This window comes from Lissotriton helveticus, chromosome 9 (genome assembly GCF_964261635.1).
Source record: "Lissotriton helveticus chromosome 9, aLisHel1.1, whole genome shotgun sequence".
Classification (NCBI taxonomy): Eukaryota; Metazoa; Chordata; class Amphibia; order Caudata; family Salamandridae; genus Lissotriton; species Lissotriton helveticus.
The window spans coordinates 403,137,394-403,156,050 of record NC_136070.1 but is presented as its reverse complement, the minus strand read 5'-3'; the positions used below and the strand labels follow the sequence as shown (position 1 = coordinate 403,156,050).

At 42.2% G+C, this 18,657-nt stretch overlaps 1 protein-coding gene across 1 annotated transcript in view; it reads right to left on the bottom strand.

Moving 5' to 3' along the window:
• Positions 1 to 532: 532 nt before the first annotated feature.
• The window catches only part of YY1 (YY1 transcription factor), a 116,782-nt gene continuing 98,657 nt past the window's right edge, over positions 533 to 18,657 (bottom strand). Inside the window, exon 5 of the mRNA XM_078660176.1 lies at positions 533 to 3,581. Within this exon, the coding sequence (XP_078516302.1) occupies positions 3,399 to 3,581 (183 nt within the window). The 3' untranslated portion in view covers positions 533 to 3,398. The remainder of the gene's footprint in view (positions 3,582 to 18,657) is intronic.

Sequence of the window (18,657 nt, the reverse complement as noted above, 5' to 3'; positions counted from 1 at the left end):
GGAAACAATACTGCACTGCTGAAGGATCACAAGTAAGGGAAAACTGATTCATCTTACTTTAAATTGGGCAACATGGGTAAAGTGGTAACACGTTTCAATAACATACCAATAACCAAAAGGTGCAGGCACCACGGGAGTGTACATTTACAAATAAATCGTTGTTTTATTCTTTCAGAAACGGTGCATAAAGAGTCGAGAAGAATATTTTCCCCCAATTAACATTTAGAAAACAATGTCTCCCTGGGTTTTTTCTAAGGGAAGAAACAAGTATGTCTTTTGGGCAGGCCAATAAGGCAAACAGACATGCAGCAACACTACTTTAAACGCATGGTTTAATTAAAATATTGGCATACCCCTTTATTCTAATAGTTCACTGCACTCAATGCTTAAACTGGGCACTGGACTATCTCATTAATTTAATGTTAGCACCTCACCTGTGAAGGGTCTGTGTGACCATTTCACTGAATGAATCCGTTTTTCACACGCCTGAAAATCAGAGCATAAACACAAACACCAAGAAAAAATACTACAATATTATTCAAACATGCGTTGTGTGTAAAAGGCACAAACCTTTTATTACCCCCAAATTCCAACTAAGTACAAACAGCTTTGGAACAAATGGTACACAGCGCAACAATCGGTGAAAAAAACCTAAAGTAGGTAGTTTAATTTCTTCTCTCAGCACGAGTGTATCTTAAGGGTCAGATACTTTCCAACGGAAAAGGTGCATGGGGTTATTTTGCATCTGCAGTTTAGTATCAGAAGGAAGATTTCCGTAAGCCGTTTCACACCAATATCTGCCTTTCAAGATCTTAAGACGGCATGCCTTCAAACAGGCACGTCTGCCTAGATGTTTGCTTCCTGTGGAGGTAAAACGATTTTTAACTATCAATGCTGCGTTATACTCCACTGCTATTAAAGAGAAAAAACATGTCCCCATTAAATTATGCAATATTCACCAACGGGACTTGGCAAATATTGTCACCAACTGAATTATTAGCTGTGGAGCAGTTGTGTAAGAAGGAAAGTCACCACTCGAGAATTAGATTGCATAGTGTGGCTGACATGAACATCATCAAAATTGTGCAGGTTGGGGGGGGGGGGGGCGGTTGTCAATTTATGCATCAACAAATACGTCTTTTCAAATGCATTTGAGCAGGTCTTGCCTTTGCAGTTTCTTAAGCAATTTTATTATTCTTGGAAGTTAATGCAAAGGGCGGGGCTTCATTGCTCCTCTAAATTGGACTCACTGTTTATCTGCATGGTGCTCTTTGACGTTGTGGATGCACCTCAGCATGCATCACAGAGAGCAAAGGGCATGAAAAGTAACATATAGTCCATATCTAGTGATCAGTGAAGTCCCGTCCACAACTTGGTCTTTTCTATGAACAAAGAAAGAGCACTATCCAACTGCCAAGAGCAAGGAGACAAGACGTGCCGAAATTCAGTCAGACATGTATTCATAAACATTACATTGGCAAGAAAGTATTATCACCAATTTGCTTTCTCAAACCAATTGAACAATTAACGGTATCTGTTCGAAGTAGAACGTAGCATATGCATGCATTTTTGAACAAATTTAAGCTGCACTGAACATTCAAAAACTGAAAAATGTTTTGCATCAGTCTGGTGTGCACTATTAACTATAAGGATACCAAAGCATGTATGGCAAAATAACAAACAAAAGTTAACATGCTACGAGATAGATCCCAAGCCTAAAAACTGAATGCTTAAGAGATGTATCCAAACCAATTTTGACACTATTGTGCATTTTTTGAGATTGATTAAAAACTCAATCATATGATGCACTCTTGTTTTTACAATTAAATTAGTCCCTATGGAATGCAACTACATTACAGCAGCCACTTTAGCGAAGTATTTGACATAGTATTCCATCCTACACACCCCTTTCAGCTAAAAGATCATTCCAAATATGGATTTTCTTTGTTGAATGTTCGATGAGAAAGGAAGAATGATAAAGACTAATCCACACTATAGATGAAGACATTCAATAAGTTATTACCAAAGTAAGGTTAAAAACTACTGAGGTACGCAAACCAACATCTCTCAATAGAATAATTTACCCGCCAGAAATGCAACTTGACATCCTTGTTACTCTGCAACACTTAAGTATATGAGTAAAATCCATAAGCAGGACTGATGTAAAGCACTAAATTTCCTGTAGAAACCTCAATATTTCCAATTAAACTTACATGTGTGTGTATATGTATGTGTGTGTGTATATATATATATATATATATATATACATATACACACACACACACACACACACACACACACAGAGTAAATCACTTCATCCTTCCCTTGCATGGTAGAATTGTGCAGTTGAATATCTGTTTTGCCTTCCAAATAAAGTTGGACAACATGCTGTAAACATAATTAACACACAGCATGTAGAAATCTTGGTAAGTTTTGGGTGGATCTCGTCTATTTTCCAATTTGAGAGATTAAAAAGGAAGTCAGACCAGTTTTAGATAGCAAATGAAAAACTCTGATGAGAGAGAATTTTCTACCATGTTTTTTCCTCTGGACCGAAGTTTTATTGTCCTTTATATTATAAGGGATGCACAAATTGGGTGTTAAAAGGCCAGGGCCTGTACAATACAGTCTACAAATCAGCACCACTTTCCAAAGTGAGAAGGTAAAGATAATTACAGTGAACATCAGAATCTGGCAGTATTGTTCCTACAAAAAAAAGTGACTAAAATGGTTTTAATTGATTAGCACTATTGAATCACGGCTAATATTTCATACTACATGATTTAAATACGGCTATACGGTACAATTATACAAAATGTGTTAACGTCAAAGAATACAACCAAAATTAAGATAGCAAACAAAACCTATATAATCTTTTTTTTTTACAGGAAAATACTTTTGAAGTATGCATGTAGTACAGTAACTGTCCATTCTTTTAAAGAAAATCTACAGCAAGCAATGTTATCAACCTCCAGAAAAATCACACATAGCATTACTAAGCATATCCCCAAAAAGTGTACAATATGCACACTTGGAAAATACAAAATTAAAAAAATTTAAGCAACAGGTGAGCCTCGTATTTATAAGAATGTGAAAAGTCCAATTTAGCACTGTTGTATAAAGAAGTGTCTTTTTCGATGCAAGTTCATGAACTGTCCTCTTGTTGGGACCACACTGTACAAAAACGATGTTCTCGGAACCGGTTTACAGGGCAAGAGAGCATCCGAGCAATATTATCCTTAAAGTTTTTTATTGTACTATATCAAAACATGTCCTTTAGGCTTGTAGGATTCTTTTAAAATTCTTTCGTAGAAGCCATACGGAGAGGAAGCATAGTTTCCCCATTCATAGTCCAATAAGATGCTTTGTTGAGTTTGACGTTTTCCCCCAGTGTAGTCTCATTGGTTGTTTTTGGCCTTTGCATGTGTTAAGATGTGAGATTTCAGGTTAGTTGACTGGGCAAACTTCTTATTACAGCCATCAAAAGGGCACACATAGGGTCTGTCTCCAGTGTGAATTCGCACATGAGTGCGCAAATTAAAGTCCAGTGAAAATCGTTTTCCACATCCTTCAAACGTGCACTGTGAAAGTAAAGACAATGCATTAACGTGGCAATTTTACATTCAACAAAGGACTAATATGAAAATGTTAACCACCTGTGGTAATTTTTGCTTGGCTTTCTTTTATGGTTAAACATGCTTACAATATTCCCTGCTGCCAGATCTTACAACCCTTCATAAAATAAGGTAGCCTTTCATGAACAATGCCATTAGAAGCATTGTTTGGGATATATAACTTAAAAACGTTCAAATTCTTTGCATTAGTGCCTCTCCTTTTGAAACAAAATTATGAACATATGGAAACACATACAAGCATTAGGAAGTCAAAAGGTCAGGCTTTCATTTAGATTAGGATACAGAGAAAAAGGTTACTTAACCTGGGGAAGGACATTTTTACTTACCTGTAAAAATTGATTTGAGCCTGTGACACTATTGTACTATATCCTCTGCACCCTACTTGCATATAGTGTTGAGCACGACATAGAGGTTTCATGGGGACTTATGAAGCCACCTCTAAAACCCACAACAAATCAGGACATAGGCTGGTATCTTAGATTGTGTTTTTCCTATAATAGCCAGAGTAAGTAGATATAGCGATGCGAGCAGGAGAGAAGATGTTTGGAACAAACCTGTAGGTACAGTTAGCCGAATGTGTACTTCTTGCCAGGTATGAATATTCACACTGCAATTTTGGTGTATGTGTGATTAATAGACCGTGTTGAAACTTTACATAGAACTGCGAGTGAAATTTAGAGTAGGAAAGCTGTAGTACTCATTTTTGCATGTAGAATGCACTCTAGGAACAGAGTGTAGTGTGTGTTTGGCTTTAGCATAGTATTCTTCAGACAATCGATCTGGCTAGGCACACTTTAGAAATTGGTTTGCCAAGATGAGAGAGGGCAAAAGCTAATACATTCTTGGTCTTCCTAAATGGTTTCAGCAGGCCAATGAAGTAAAGAGAGGCTCTTAAACATCTAGAGTGTGTAAGTCTCATTCAGCAACTGATTAGCGTTGGGGGGGGGGGGAGGACTTGGTAAACCAACAGTTTGGTTGTAATGGGAATGAGGTATGACCTTAGGCAGAAAAAGAGGACAAATGGGAGTCTCATGAACAACCAAAGAACAAAGCTGAGGTTCGATGAAGGGACTAGTGTCTCTACTAACAAGGATCTTGAAAACGGACTGGTCTCTCCTACTTAGCAGGTAAGCTGCTGCAACACAGCATGATTAACATATCCTTCCACAGGGGTTCGCTGAACTAAGTAACACATTATGTTTTCTACAGAGGTATTCAAGAGCTCGCTTACGGAGATTGTTACAATAGTGGGCAAAATTATTCCAATTGGTTGCGAAGCAAATCCGTAAGGTGGGCTTTTCGGTCTTTCAAAAATTGCAGGCACCATTCTGGAAGCTCACACAAATAAAACTAAAGTCAGTGCCCGGAGGTTGGGGTGTTGCAGCTGACCTTGGTGGTAGGTGAGATCAGGACATACAAATTTCTTTTTATGGGGACATATGGATATTTCCAGAAGTAGTGAGTGCAACAGTGGGTTATGAGAATGAGCATAATTGGTGTCTGCCGCATTTTCGACACTACATACTGAACAGACCCTCCAGGATTTCTTGGCACTGTTGCTTTTACCACTTGTATCCATTTGTACACATGGTTTCAAAGCACAGTTCTCTCTTCCTACAGAATTCATTTCCGACGTGCCTCTCCTGTCACTCTAAACTACGGCTGCATTTGCTGAAGTAACTGCCTGTGATAGAATTTGTTCCCAAAAAAGCTTGAATGTACTATTTTTGAATGGAAGATTGAGAAACATTGTAATATTGGTTGGTACATATGATAATCCAGTAGAACTTGGGATATGTCAGTACCGTCTCAGAAACACTACTGGTAGGCAGACAGAGCTCACACAGACTCAGGCACATGTCAGACTCCTCTTGACAGATAGGCATGGCAGGGGCAGAGTGGCGCACATGCACCTCTGAGGGCCCAGTAGTAGGGCTGTTTAGAACTCACTGGTTGTCCTTAAGAACAGTTACTTGCATTGCCGATGTCTGTGTGGTACTAATTTTTGTGTGCAGGAAGCATGCACTTCTGATGCTCATACAGAACCTCTTCTATTTGTGTGGGGAAGGGTGCATACATGGGCACTAGAACATCCCAGGGAGAAATACAGCTCCCTCCCACGAGGTTAGGACTGCAGCTCTGCTGCTGCAGACACTTTAAACATGCCTACATCAAAGTGGAATACACTGCTAAAACGGTTGAAAATTAATGATTATGAGTAAAATAAAGTGCTGCAAAAATGCAGCAAAATGTCCATATTTGTGCCGCTAATTTCCGTATTTGTGCCGCTAAATTTGCTAATCCATGCCGCAATATCGTGGGGAGTCTGACTGAATGAGCAGCAGTGGAAGATAGCATCCACAAATATCCCTGACCAACTCATCAATAGAGTATAGCCCAAGTATTGTGTTAAGCTTTGGCATTTTTATTTGTTGTGCAAAGCAAACCGATCTAAAGCTGTAAGCATTGCATTAATTGGGCATGGTTGTTCCATTTGCGTGTCTGCTGCTGCGCCCTGCTGAGCAGGTCTGCAAATTTGCAGTTCTCCTACCGGGAGGTGTCTCGCCAGTAGACGCACAGGGTGACAAATGGTCCAATGTCAGACAGTTTGTGCTAGCTTAGACAGACAACTGTGGTGTGTGCCGACTTGTCTACGCAGGTAGAACATGATGGTCATGCAGTCTTGAGCGAAGGAATGCCACTCAGTAGTGAATCAGTCTGTAAAAAGCTCGAATGGCTAGCAGAACTAGCTTCAGTCCCAGTACACTAATGTGAAACCGTTGTTATTGTGCAGACTACTGCCCATGGACTGGACAAAGGCCCATGTCTGCTCCCCAGCGGTTACTAAGCTGAAGGAGCAATTCTGCAGCTTGAATAATTTCTGATATCACATGCTATGCACGATTCCTCTATGTAGTGAATGGATCCAGAATTGTACCCCCTCACCCCTCTTTGGTGGGCATTGAAGTAGACTACTATTTGGTGGCATGGCCACCCCCCTGTGACATCACAAGTGCACCTTGCAAGTTCCTGTTCATAGTTGCCATCTTCAGATTCTTTTATCCCCTAGCGAATTGCAGACTGTTGCACTTCCTTCTCTGTGGTGCTTCTTTCGCTTTTCACCTCTTTCCCCCCTTACTTTCCGTGGAGGCGAGTGTTGCATGTGAACCCAAAAAAGTCTTCAAGCTGCAAAACTACTTCTACAGGTAAATTATCATTCTGTTTCGGATCAAGAATCTTTTCTTTATATGCACATACTGTGATCTGATTTTGTAATTGTATCTGTCTCATTGGGGAAGCTAGGTAAAAATACTTTTTCCGCACTCTGTCTTGCCTGAGCTTTTCTGTTTACTCGTCTGCGCCTCGGTCTCCATTTACTTGAATGTCCACACAGTACACTTTAGTAAAGGGGAGTATTGAGGACCAGACAGCTCGCATACAGATGTCATTAATGGAAACGTTTGTCCGAAAAGCTAGAGTACCTTCTTTTTTCTTTGTGGAGTATCGCCTTGGTTATTTCTAAAGTATCATGCCTGCCTTCTTGTAGCATATTTGAATAATTTGCACTATCCATTGTGCAATGGTCCACTTAGATACTGGAGTCTCTTTGATAGCTGCTGCAAAGAAAACGAAGAACTACTTTCTTTTTCTGACAAGCTTAGTTTCCTGGAGGTAGTACATGAAGGCTCTTTCAGCTTGTCTTGCCGATAGCAGTATGGATTAGTTACTTACCTGTAATCCTAGTTCTCTTCCAGGGGTATCCTCATCAAAGTCATAAGCATTAGAATATTCCCTCCCGCGCATGGGCGGGAATATTCTAATGCTTATGACTATTGATGAGGATCCCCTGGAAGAGAAAGTTTGGTTAACGTGAAATTGTGACACCACCTTAGGAAGAAAAAGCAAGTTTTGTCCTCATGACAAATCTGACCTTATTCCTGAATGGTAAAAACTTGTAGCTCAGTGACTTGATGTGATGGCTATTTCGACAGCAATTTTTAGAGTTAAAACATTTAACTCGGTCTTGTAAATGGGTTCAAATAGTTCTTTCATTAGCTGAGCAAGCACTATGTTTAGATTTCACATGGGCGCTGACCTTGGGAGGCACACTTGTTGGTCCTTCTAGAAATATTTTTATGACTGTTATGGTAAAGAATCTTTTTACTTGAGAGTCCCTTCGTGTATGCTACAATAGTTTTCATCTACCATATGAGTTATGTATAGAATGACTGTGGTGCCCCCAGATCTATTGTTTATGAGTCCCTGTTTCTCGCACCAGTGGATATATCACTTCCACTCTGAGGTGTAGCACCTCAGTGTACTTGGTCGCTTACCCTTCCCTTGGTCGCTTACCCTTCCTGTCCTCATGTAACGTAACTGGTGCTATGTAAAGCGCTCTGATACCGGATTCGGTTCGGGTCTAGTTCGCGCTATATAAAACTCTGTAAAAAAAATAAAATAATTGGATCTCCTTAGTTCTTGGCAGGATGTTAGTGTCCTAACTAAGAACTAGGTAACCAGGCCACCAGGTTGAGGCTCGTCGGTTCTGGATCAAAAGCCTGTCCGTCCTGTACTGTCAGTGGGTCCTGACCTGTTGGGAGGAAAATTCATCCTCCCCAAGAGATCTCTACCAGGTCAGAGAACCACAACCTACCATCAGCACTCACCAATCTGATGACTGAAACAAGACAAGAGTGCCCACACCACTTGCCCACCAGACCCATCATTAACAATATAGAAATCAATGACACCGTGAATCACGCACTCACTGACAGACACTCTTCATCTCTGAAATGCATCACACCGGTCAATTTGAAACTTAACATCCCCATTCCCTCCTCACAGGGTATAAACAAATTCTTAATGAACCTAATCACGCATCAGAAGCCTGCCCAACGCTTACACCTACGATCCACAGCACCAGCACCACCAACCAACAATCTAGTTTTCCCAAGACACAGCCGGAACTCAACGCCTTTTAAGAACCATTCTCAGAGACCACACAGAACAAGAGCCACAATGTCGCAGAGGGAGAGGACAGATCTTGCCATTTCTTATGACTCCCCATCAACAACAGACAACCTCACTTCCAAGATCCAGTTTATCACTGGATTTGGGAGAGACCACATCCCACCGAGAGCGAGGCCACCAGCTCACCACATTAATATACCCATGGCACCTCCCCCTACAAAGCTCAATAACAATGGAATGCCTGCATGCTTATAAACTGCAGATCCGTAACCAAACACAACAGAATTTGCGTAAACCATCCTGAACCACGACATTGATATCACGTTCATCACAGAAATTTGGCCGAATGAATCCTGCTATCCCAATCATTGACAAGCTAGTGCTCTCCGGGGTTTCAATCATCAAGAAAGACAGAAAAACGCATTGTGGTGGTGGCTTTGCAATCATCCACAAGAAGAGTATTGCCATTACTGAAACCTTCACCTAAAACACATTAATTTGAATATCTAACCTCCACCATAATGATGAAGAACAACAAAACAATGTACTCTCACCTCCTTTACCACCCTCCAGGCAACACACGCCTCTTCGGAGTACACCTATCTGACCTGATAACACACTGCTTACTCTCAAACTCCAATATCAATCTTAGGTTACCTCAACCTTCAATGGAACAACGAGAACAATGCTCTAATCCAATCCTCAAACAAACTCTTACTCAATAACAACCTTATCCAGCACTACAAAGATCAAACTCACAACAGAGGCTCATTCCTTGAGGTCATTATAGCTCATGAAGATACAGTTACTCTTGACCACAACCTTCCTGTCGACTCGTCGGATCACCATATTATTCTACTGTGGCGAACTAACCCATCCATAACCCACCTTGACCAACTCAAAAAAGAACGCTGGAAATATAAAAAGCACATCACAAACGAAAATGCCTCCTTCTTCAGCACATTAGACAATGCCCAAAAACCGTCCCAAAAAGCTTTTCAATATCACTAAACAAAAAACCTCCAAGTCAACCCTAAAAACAGCGCAGGTCTCCAAAGAACTCGGGCAATTTTGCTAATTTCTTTAATGATAAATTCACGAAGATAAAGTGCTCCCTTGACAATCACACCCAGCCATCCAACAAAATCCCGCCCTCCAGTAATGAAGGAAAAAACTACCACATACACCTCCTGGACTCACAATCATGGATCTCCCGTCTGGACTCGCAAACATCAGTCTATCTACCGGACATAACCAAAGGCAACCAACTTCAAGGCCCCTCATGATGCCCAGGAGCTGGAAGACGTTCAACCCCCTCTCAGAAGCAGATATCGCTGAAATGATTCAAATGTCCAAGCCCTCCTCCCACGTAGATGACCCTATTTCAGCTCACTTGGCAAAAAACCTGAATCACAACCTAACCTGTCTTTGGCCCAAGATTGTAAATAGCTCCATGAGGACCGGAGTTATGCCAGTCTTAAAATCTGCCAAGTCATACTATTTAAAAAAAAAAAAAAAAAAAAAGGAAGGGCACTGACCCAAATGACCTCAATAACTTCAGGTCTGTTTCCAACTCCCCTTCTTAGCCAAAATCCTCAAAATATGTGTTGACCTTCAACTCAATCAACACATTGACAGCAACAACCTACTGGAGCCCCACCAATCGGGCCTCCAGAAATGGTGCAGCACAGAGACCGCAATCCTGAATGTTCTAGATGATGTCTACATATCCCTCGATGGAGACAGATGCTGCTTACTTAGTCTGCTAGACCTATCGGCAACTTGGACATTGTCGACCACAAACTTCTTCTAAACTCCCTCCGAGAAAGGATCGGAGTAGGCGGGGCGGTCCTACAATGGTTCATATCCTTCCTACAAAACTACTCGCAGCAAATAAAAATAAACAAATCGACTTCTGAAATATTTCCTATAACTTGGGGTGTCCCACAAGGCTCAGTTCTCTCCCTCTCACTGTTCAACATCTACATGGAGCCCCTTACTGTCATGCTCAAAAAAAGCATATGCAATGCAATATGTCTTGCATTTGATAAAAGTTAGAGCTGTTGGGGTTGAAAAATAACTGTTTTTTACTTTTGTTTTTTTTATTTGCAGTGGAGTTATTATATTTGCATAGCATTATTGACAATGGTGGAAAAAAAAGCAAAAGTAAAAATTTCAACGCCAACAGCTCTAACTTTAACAAATGCGAGACCGATTGCATTAGAAATCGGTCTCACATTGGTTGGAGTTATTGGCATTATAAATGCTAATGTTTTTTACCTAGACATGTTGCAGGGTGCACTACCATATGTGGCCAAAAGAGGTTCAACGGGACCTCTTTTGGCTATATATAGTATATGGTAAATCCACCCTACTCATAATGCATTGCATGCAAGACAGTACCACGAGTACATTCAAATAGTTATGCCCATATATACAATTAGTAAATGTATGACAAAAAAAATATTATATTAATTCTGGATTAGGGTGTACAAATATGGAGCGGATGAAGGGAAATTTATAGAAGGTCTCTTATAAATGGGAGATGTGCTAGTGAGTAAAGTAACCATTGCCAGCCTTGCTTAGCACCAAGCGTGTGTCCTGCCGGAAGCCCTTCAAGAAAATAGTGCTCTGAGGCTGAAATGAAAACCTAGGGAGTACCAACACATGTAACAGGGGATGTCCTCATGGGAGGTTACAAGAAGAGACAAGGCGGTACTAAGGAGGGACTACTAAGCTTATTGACCATTGAAGAGCCACCATTTACAAAGGACAGGGACAGGAGCCAATTAAAAAAGATGGGCGGAGCTTAATGCCCATATCCTGAATACAACATGTCTCAAAGAAACAGCTCAAGTGCAGCCTAAGCGAGACCTAAAAAGACAACTTCCCCCTCCACCTCTATGTGGACGTTAGCCAGCTCTACCTGGCAACGTCCTCAGTAAATGACATACATAGGCTAAATGGCATTCTCAGAGAAGTCCAGCACTGGCTATCACACAAACACCTAAAACTCAACTAAGGTTAAGACGGAAATCCTTCTCATATACAACAGCAAACCGAGCACCCCCCCACCCAAGTAAACAATGTCTAAAATCCACTGATGCTCTAAACTGCAATCTTACCCTGGCTGACTACGCAAAATCACGACCAAACATATAAAGAGCACGGCGACGATCACTTTCTACAACCTGAAACTCCTCAACAAAATCAAAACCTTCCTCCCTCCTAATGATCTTCAATATGCCACACAATCTCTGGTTCTGTCCAGATTAGATTACGGGAATGCAACCCTCACAGGTACGGCAAAAATGCGCACTTAGCTCCCCCTCAAAACAACACTGAATGCAGCTGCTAGAAGGGTCTACGGAGTCTAGAAATAAGACCACATCTCACTTCAGAACTGGATGTCTCACCCACAAAGTCATTCACCCTGGCAAACCAATTTAGCTTGTGTCCAAACTCAAAAAGGCAGGTCAAACGAGAAATCTTAGGAGCCCAAACACCCTACTTCTCATTCCGCCCAAAACTCGCAAACAAAAAACCTTGGCATGCTTCTTCTCGGGAAATGCACCTAAAATCTGGAACTCCATCCCAGCCCATTATCAGGACTGACCCTTCCTTCATAAACTTCAAAGGACAGCTCAAGGATCTCGTCCTCAACCAACATCTCGAACACCTGCATAGCAACCATCCAGCGCAAGAGTGTGCCACTACTACAGGCATCTCTCGTCCAGATGATAAACAATCAACCAACGCAAGAGGGTTTCCACACCCCATCTTCTTTTTTTTTTTATTCAAGGAAATTTTATTGATTTTACTTACAACACAAAATACATAAAAGAATGGGCGAAGTATTGGGTGTACATCACGTCACTCATGTAACCAATACTAGAAGACAACAAGTAGTGGAACGGACAGAATATTACTATCGGTTAAATGAAAATGGAGACAAGAAATAGATTCAGCGATCAGGCACGCCGAAGGCCTTAATTTCCGAGAAATTTGATGATAGCATGTACACTTGATGAACTTGGTAGGATCGTGTCTGGTCCATATGCTGAGTTGTACTTTCCTCGGTAATGTTTCGCTGGGGTACAAGCTGAATGTGACCGGACTTCATGCACAGCCTATTATCCATGAATTAGCTGATAGACCAAATTCTAGCAAGGTTCAAATTCTGAACAGTACAAGGCCCGCAGAATAAGGTTAGAAAAAAAGAGAAGGAAAGCGGAGAATGCAGAGGTACAGAAGGAGGAGAAATAGAGAGGAGCGAGGGTAGAGCTCAGTGCCAAAGAACTAGAGGTAGTGTATTAAAGTCAAATCAAAAAAAGGGGGGAAGCCTTCAATTAGTTCCCGCGGAGGTCTCCAAGGGCAGTGGGGGGTGTAAGGTGATATGGAGCGTGATCATTTTAGTCTACTAGCTCAAGGGGGTTTAAAAACCTTAGTGTTAGCATCAAGCGCCTTCCATAGTTTCCTGTGTCTGGGCTTCCATGGGGAGGTATTTAAGACAATATTATCTGCTCCTCTTAAAAAAATTAACCATTCTTGCCATTTCTTGAATGTGATTTTCCCAACGCTCTTGCAATTACAAAGGACTATTTTCCATGCAAGTGTCAACATTAAGTCAAGCAGAAAGCGTTCATCCTCCCCTGTCAAGTCAGGGTCCAAAAAGCCAGCCAAAATATAAGATAGTTCCTTAACCGGGCAGATGTTAAAAGTCAGTGAAATGTATTTGAAAATTTGATCCCAAAACTTTTCTAGCATTGGGCATAACAGTAGCATGTTAGATAAATCACCTGTGTGGGCATTGCAATTCCAGCAGAGGGGATTGGATTAGATTTAATCTAAATAGACGTTCAGGGGTCCAGTATGACCTGTTTATGATCATAAATTTTGTTTGTGAGAGAGTAGGGGAGATTTTGTGTTTGAAGGGCATTGTGTGTATTTGCTTCCAGTTCAGTATAACAGTTTTGCTGTTGGGTTCTGCTTCCCACTTTGCCACATTATTCAAGTGTTGTTTGCATGGCTCTCGGATCAGAAGTTTGTAAATCCTTGAGACTGGGTGACATGCTCCTAGTAATTGGGTGAGTTTTGAGGGGGCTTTTGCTTCCCCTTCTATGCTCCCCTCCAAGCCATGACCCCTGATTCGACACAAGACAATGATGTATGTTGAACTGTTTGTCGGTTATTGTCACAGTAATTGTTGTAAAGAGCAGTGATACCTTCGGGTCTGGCCAGCGCTATATAAGATTCTTAACTAAATAAACAAACATCTGCATCGTCCACTGCAGAACTATTAGGATTCGCATCATGGTTGAGTGATTGCAGTTATCTATTTCCATTGGAATCAATGGTATATGGGAAAAATATAAACAAATATTCCTGACCAGTCTATTGGTAAATCATTCCCCTTAGATCTGTGGTGTGGGTACCTGGAAACGAAAGTCTTGACACTTTGCATTTCTGGGGTTGTAAAATAGGTCTATGTCTGGCATGCCCCATTTGTGTAAAATTGTATTTAGCATTTGCGTACTTATTTGTGGGATAAATTTGTTTTTATGTTTAGCTTGTCTGCCAGCGCATTCTGTATGCCGAGCAGGCGCATTGCCATCGCGACTGTCTTCATATGGATGGCCCACTTTCATATGTCCTGCTTGTTTAGATCGAATATTGCAGCCATATTGTCAGTTTGGATCAATAATTTGTTTTATCTTAACATGTGCATTAAAAGCCTTTAGTGCCAGTAACAGTCTTGAGCTCCAACACATTCATCCACAGGTCCCAGATGTTGAGGCTTCCCATGAGGTCTCTCCCCCACTCACTCAAAGATGTGTGATGCATCTGTGGTGATGATCACTGGTGGCAATTTGAAAAGTCTCACCACAGTGTTGTGATCTGTTTTCCATCATTTTTTCTCTTTCTGAATTCTCTGACAACCACTAGATCCTCCCAACTCCCAGTGGCCTGTGCCAATTTGTTCTGCAACCATTCCTGAAATGGGTGCATTTGCAGTTTGGCATATGTATAAGATGTACGCATGATGAATTGTTCCCATAGGTTTCATTATTGGTCAAGAGACGGACCCTTCTGATAGAGGCACGTTTGTGTTTTTAATGCCAAGATTCTTTTCCTCTTGCCCCCTATGAATTTAAGGTTGCCCCCAAGAAAACTTTTACTGGTTCTGGAGCCAGTGCGGGCTTGCCTAAGTTTACTGTGAAACCCCGTTCTTGCACTGTTAGCATTACAAAGCAAATGTTTGACATTGGCGCTGCAAGCTCACCATCACTAGCTAATTCTCCAGATAGGTGTAAACATGTATCCACTGTCTCCTTAGGCGTGCAGCTACCAAGGCCAGGCTATTTGGTTAAACTATGGGTGCAGACTGTCTGCTGAAAGGTAACACTGTGAATTAATAATATAGCTGGTTTACGACAAAACCGGAGGTACTTCATGTGGCTGTGATTCATTGGTACATGCAGGTAAGGGTCCTCCTTTAAAGTTGTCATTTTTAAATGTTGAGTACTTCTTCACTAGTTTGGCTGTCTGAGGTCTAATATTGGCCTTAATGACTGATCTGGCTTTGATATGAGGAAGTAACACGAGGAGAACCCTCAATTGAGTTCATTCTCGGGGTCACTTTGTATTGATTGCGTTTGTATGCCCTCCTTTACATCCTGCTGTAGGTGGCGCAAGTACTTTCTGGAGTGAGCCTTTGCTCTTGATGGTATTGTTGGCTGTCTTTTGAGCTACTTAATGCAATGACCTTTTCTTTATCCATTTGTCTAAGGTGAATATAGAGGAATCCCCCCATCCTCTTCCCCTCTCTCTCCCAAAAAAGATGGTCTTGACATTGTGAGGATGCATCTTTTGGGGTTAATGGCTGGCTAATGTCTGGTCATTGGGTCAGGCAACCATTGCCTTTGTTGTTTCATTGCCTTTCTTTATTTACAGTAGAGCCTCGTTTATTGCTGGCTCAAACAGGGAGACACCTGTGAAGGGCAAATTGATGCATGAGGCTTGTACTTCATGCTTTAACCCGGACACTCGCAACAGATGTACCTTCTCATGGTTGTTATAGAGAACATTTGCTTGCTGGCCATGTCCACTGCATTGACTGTTGACTTGAGGAAGGTGTTGGCGATGGTTTTCCTCTCCTGCACAATTGTTTTTGCCCCCTTCGTCTACTCCTTAGGAAGGAACTCCACTTCCTCTCACTGATGGTGACCACAGTGGTTGAAGAGTGCACTGGAGTAGTCAATTCTTCACTGTGTGGTTGCCACTCTCTCCATCATCCTGCCCACTATCTCTATCCCCACACTTTATTGGGTGGAGGCCCCACTGATGTGGGGGCAACTCCTCTTTTCCTGACTGGTTACAATGACTGAATCTGCAGCCACCTTCCCCTTGATAAAGATGAGATCCTGGGAAAAGTGTCAGTATTTTTTCTTGACTTGAGGGGTTACCCTCTTCGAAGTGGCTGGTTCTCAAAAAGCCTCCTATGGTTGAGAATACTAGGGAGCAACGGCAAGTATAGGTTCCTTGCGATTTGGCCCGTTCCTCTTTGAGTTGCACCACATGGGGTCCACAGCCCTCTTTGTGAGCATGTAGTACATTTTCAGTTTTAACTCCACGCAGGTCTCACATTCCCAGCACTGTGTTCCCTCGGAAGGTTATGGTCACCAGCCAATCCTTCTGGGTGAATTTGGGGTGGCGCTAGGGGTGTAAATTAAAAGGGGTATTCTTTCATTTCCCTGGTGGTCCCAATTATATACATCCTCCGACCTCGTGTTCTCCTACCGGTCATGTTTTTTTCATAAGAAACCAGTTCCTGTTTATACACTGAAGCTCTGCTGTTGTTCAGTATCCTTATTCTCTTCTTCCCTCAAACATCTGTCAATTGTCAAATTTGTTCAGATTCCTTCAGAACGTTGAAAAAAAAAGAATTTGAAGATGGAGACCACTCACAGGAACTTCTGGGGTGTATGGGTGATGTCACAAGGGGATGGACATATCGACACATGGTGGTCGGCAACAATCTCACCTAAGAAACAAAGACCAAAAAAAGAAGCGAGACAGTTCTGGACATGATCACCAGACGGCTGAATAACGCATAGCAGGTGAATCCAGAAAAGATTTATGCTGGAAAATCTCAAACTCATCCCCCAAAGATCTGCAATCCTCTGAAGGTCAATTTAGGAGTTAAGGAGAGATGAAAATTTTAGGCATTGATGGTTAAGTTCAAGTAGTGGCGGATAGTCACTGTCTGCTGGAGGTGTTCCTTGCGCAGTGATGGGGACTTCACTTTCACTGCCCAATATAGTCCAAGTATGGAATATATGACTGTTGAAATGAAGGTGCATTTATCACCAACACAGGGAGTGGTTGCAAGTCCGAATGGCAGACCTCGCAGTACTTGTGTCCCACCATAAGCTTCAGGTAATACATTTAGGTTGGGAGGGTCAGAAGATGGAAATAAGCATCTTAAAGATTCACAGAATCAAACTAATCCCCCACATTAAAAACAAAGGACTTTGTAGAGGGACACAGCACCTAGAGTTTGGCCTGGTGAATGAATACGTTCTGAAGATGGAGATCCAGGATGGGCCTTAAACCTCTGTCTGTCTTGGGAACACCCCTCAAAAAGCAGAGCAGAACCAGGCGGCCTTCGACACTGTATCCCACCACACACTGATAAAAAGACTTCACCTCATCGGCATCCAAGGGAATGTGATCAGATGGATCACCTCCTTCCTCATCGGAAAAACCCAAAAGGAGCCACCTCCCATCTTTCACCTCTGAACCCGAGGAGATCACCTGCGTTGTCCGCTGATGCTCATCCCTCAGTCCCATGCTTTTCAACGCATTTATGAGCCCGCCGGCCAACATAGTCCGATCCTACGGTCTCTACATAATTTCCTACACAGACACACAACTCATCCTCTCACTCACAGAAAACCCCACCACCACCAGAACCAACTTCCACAGATGCATGACAAACGTGAAGAACTGGCTGCAGCTGAACACACACAAAACCGAAGTATTGATCTTTAGCAACCGCAACAACACATGGAACGAGTCTTGGTGGCCATCAGCCTTAGGACCAGCATAATTGACAGCAAACGCACCATGAAATCACAGATCAATGTCTCCTCTGCCTGCTTACTCACTCTGCGCATGCTACGTAAGATCTTCAAGTGGCTACCCCTACACACGGGACGCACTGTGACACAAGCCCTCATCACCAGCCGTCTGGACTATTGCAATGTCCTTTAACCCCTTCAGTGCTAATGACAAGGGTAACTCGTCATGGAGTTTCCATTGATTTCAATGGAAAGTCAATGGGAAGAGGTGGATGTACCTTAGCATCCAAGTGGTTAAGTAGGAATCGCCATACACCTTCTACAGAGACTTCAGACCATACAGCATGCCACAGCCAGACCCATCCTTTGCCTTCCCAGACGAACCCACATCACACCTGAAGTCAGGAATCTCCACTGGCTCGCCGTACAGAAGCGATGCCAATTCAAGCTGCTAACCCACGCACACAAGCCTCTACTCAACCAAGGATCTTCCCGAATTTCCACCAACCATCGAGAACGAATAGTTTCATACCGGTCGATGTTGTTTTGCAGCTTGAAGATCTTTCTGGATTCACTATGCTGTGCATTATTCCGCGGTCTAGTGGTTGGGTCCGGAATCGTAGTCTTTTTTCTTTTCTTTCCCCGTAGCCCAGGTATCTGTATTGTTTGGTTCATGTGAAACCTTGACACCACCTTTGGCATAAAGTGTGGGTCCGTTCTCATTACCACCCTGTCATTGTGTATTTGAATGTAGGGTTCTTGTAGTGTTAGCACTTGCAGCTCACTTACCCTGCGTAGTGAGGTGATTGCCACTAGAAAGGCTGTCTTCATTGTGAGCATTTGTAGTGAGGCTTTATGGATAGGTACAAAAGGCTCCTTCATAAGCTTTGTTAGGACTAAATTAAGGTTCCATGCAGGTGGCGGCATCCTCTTTGGTGGGTCTATCCTTTTAGCCCCTTCCAGGAATC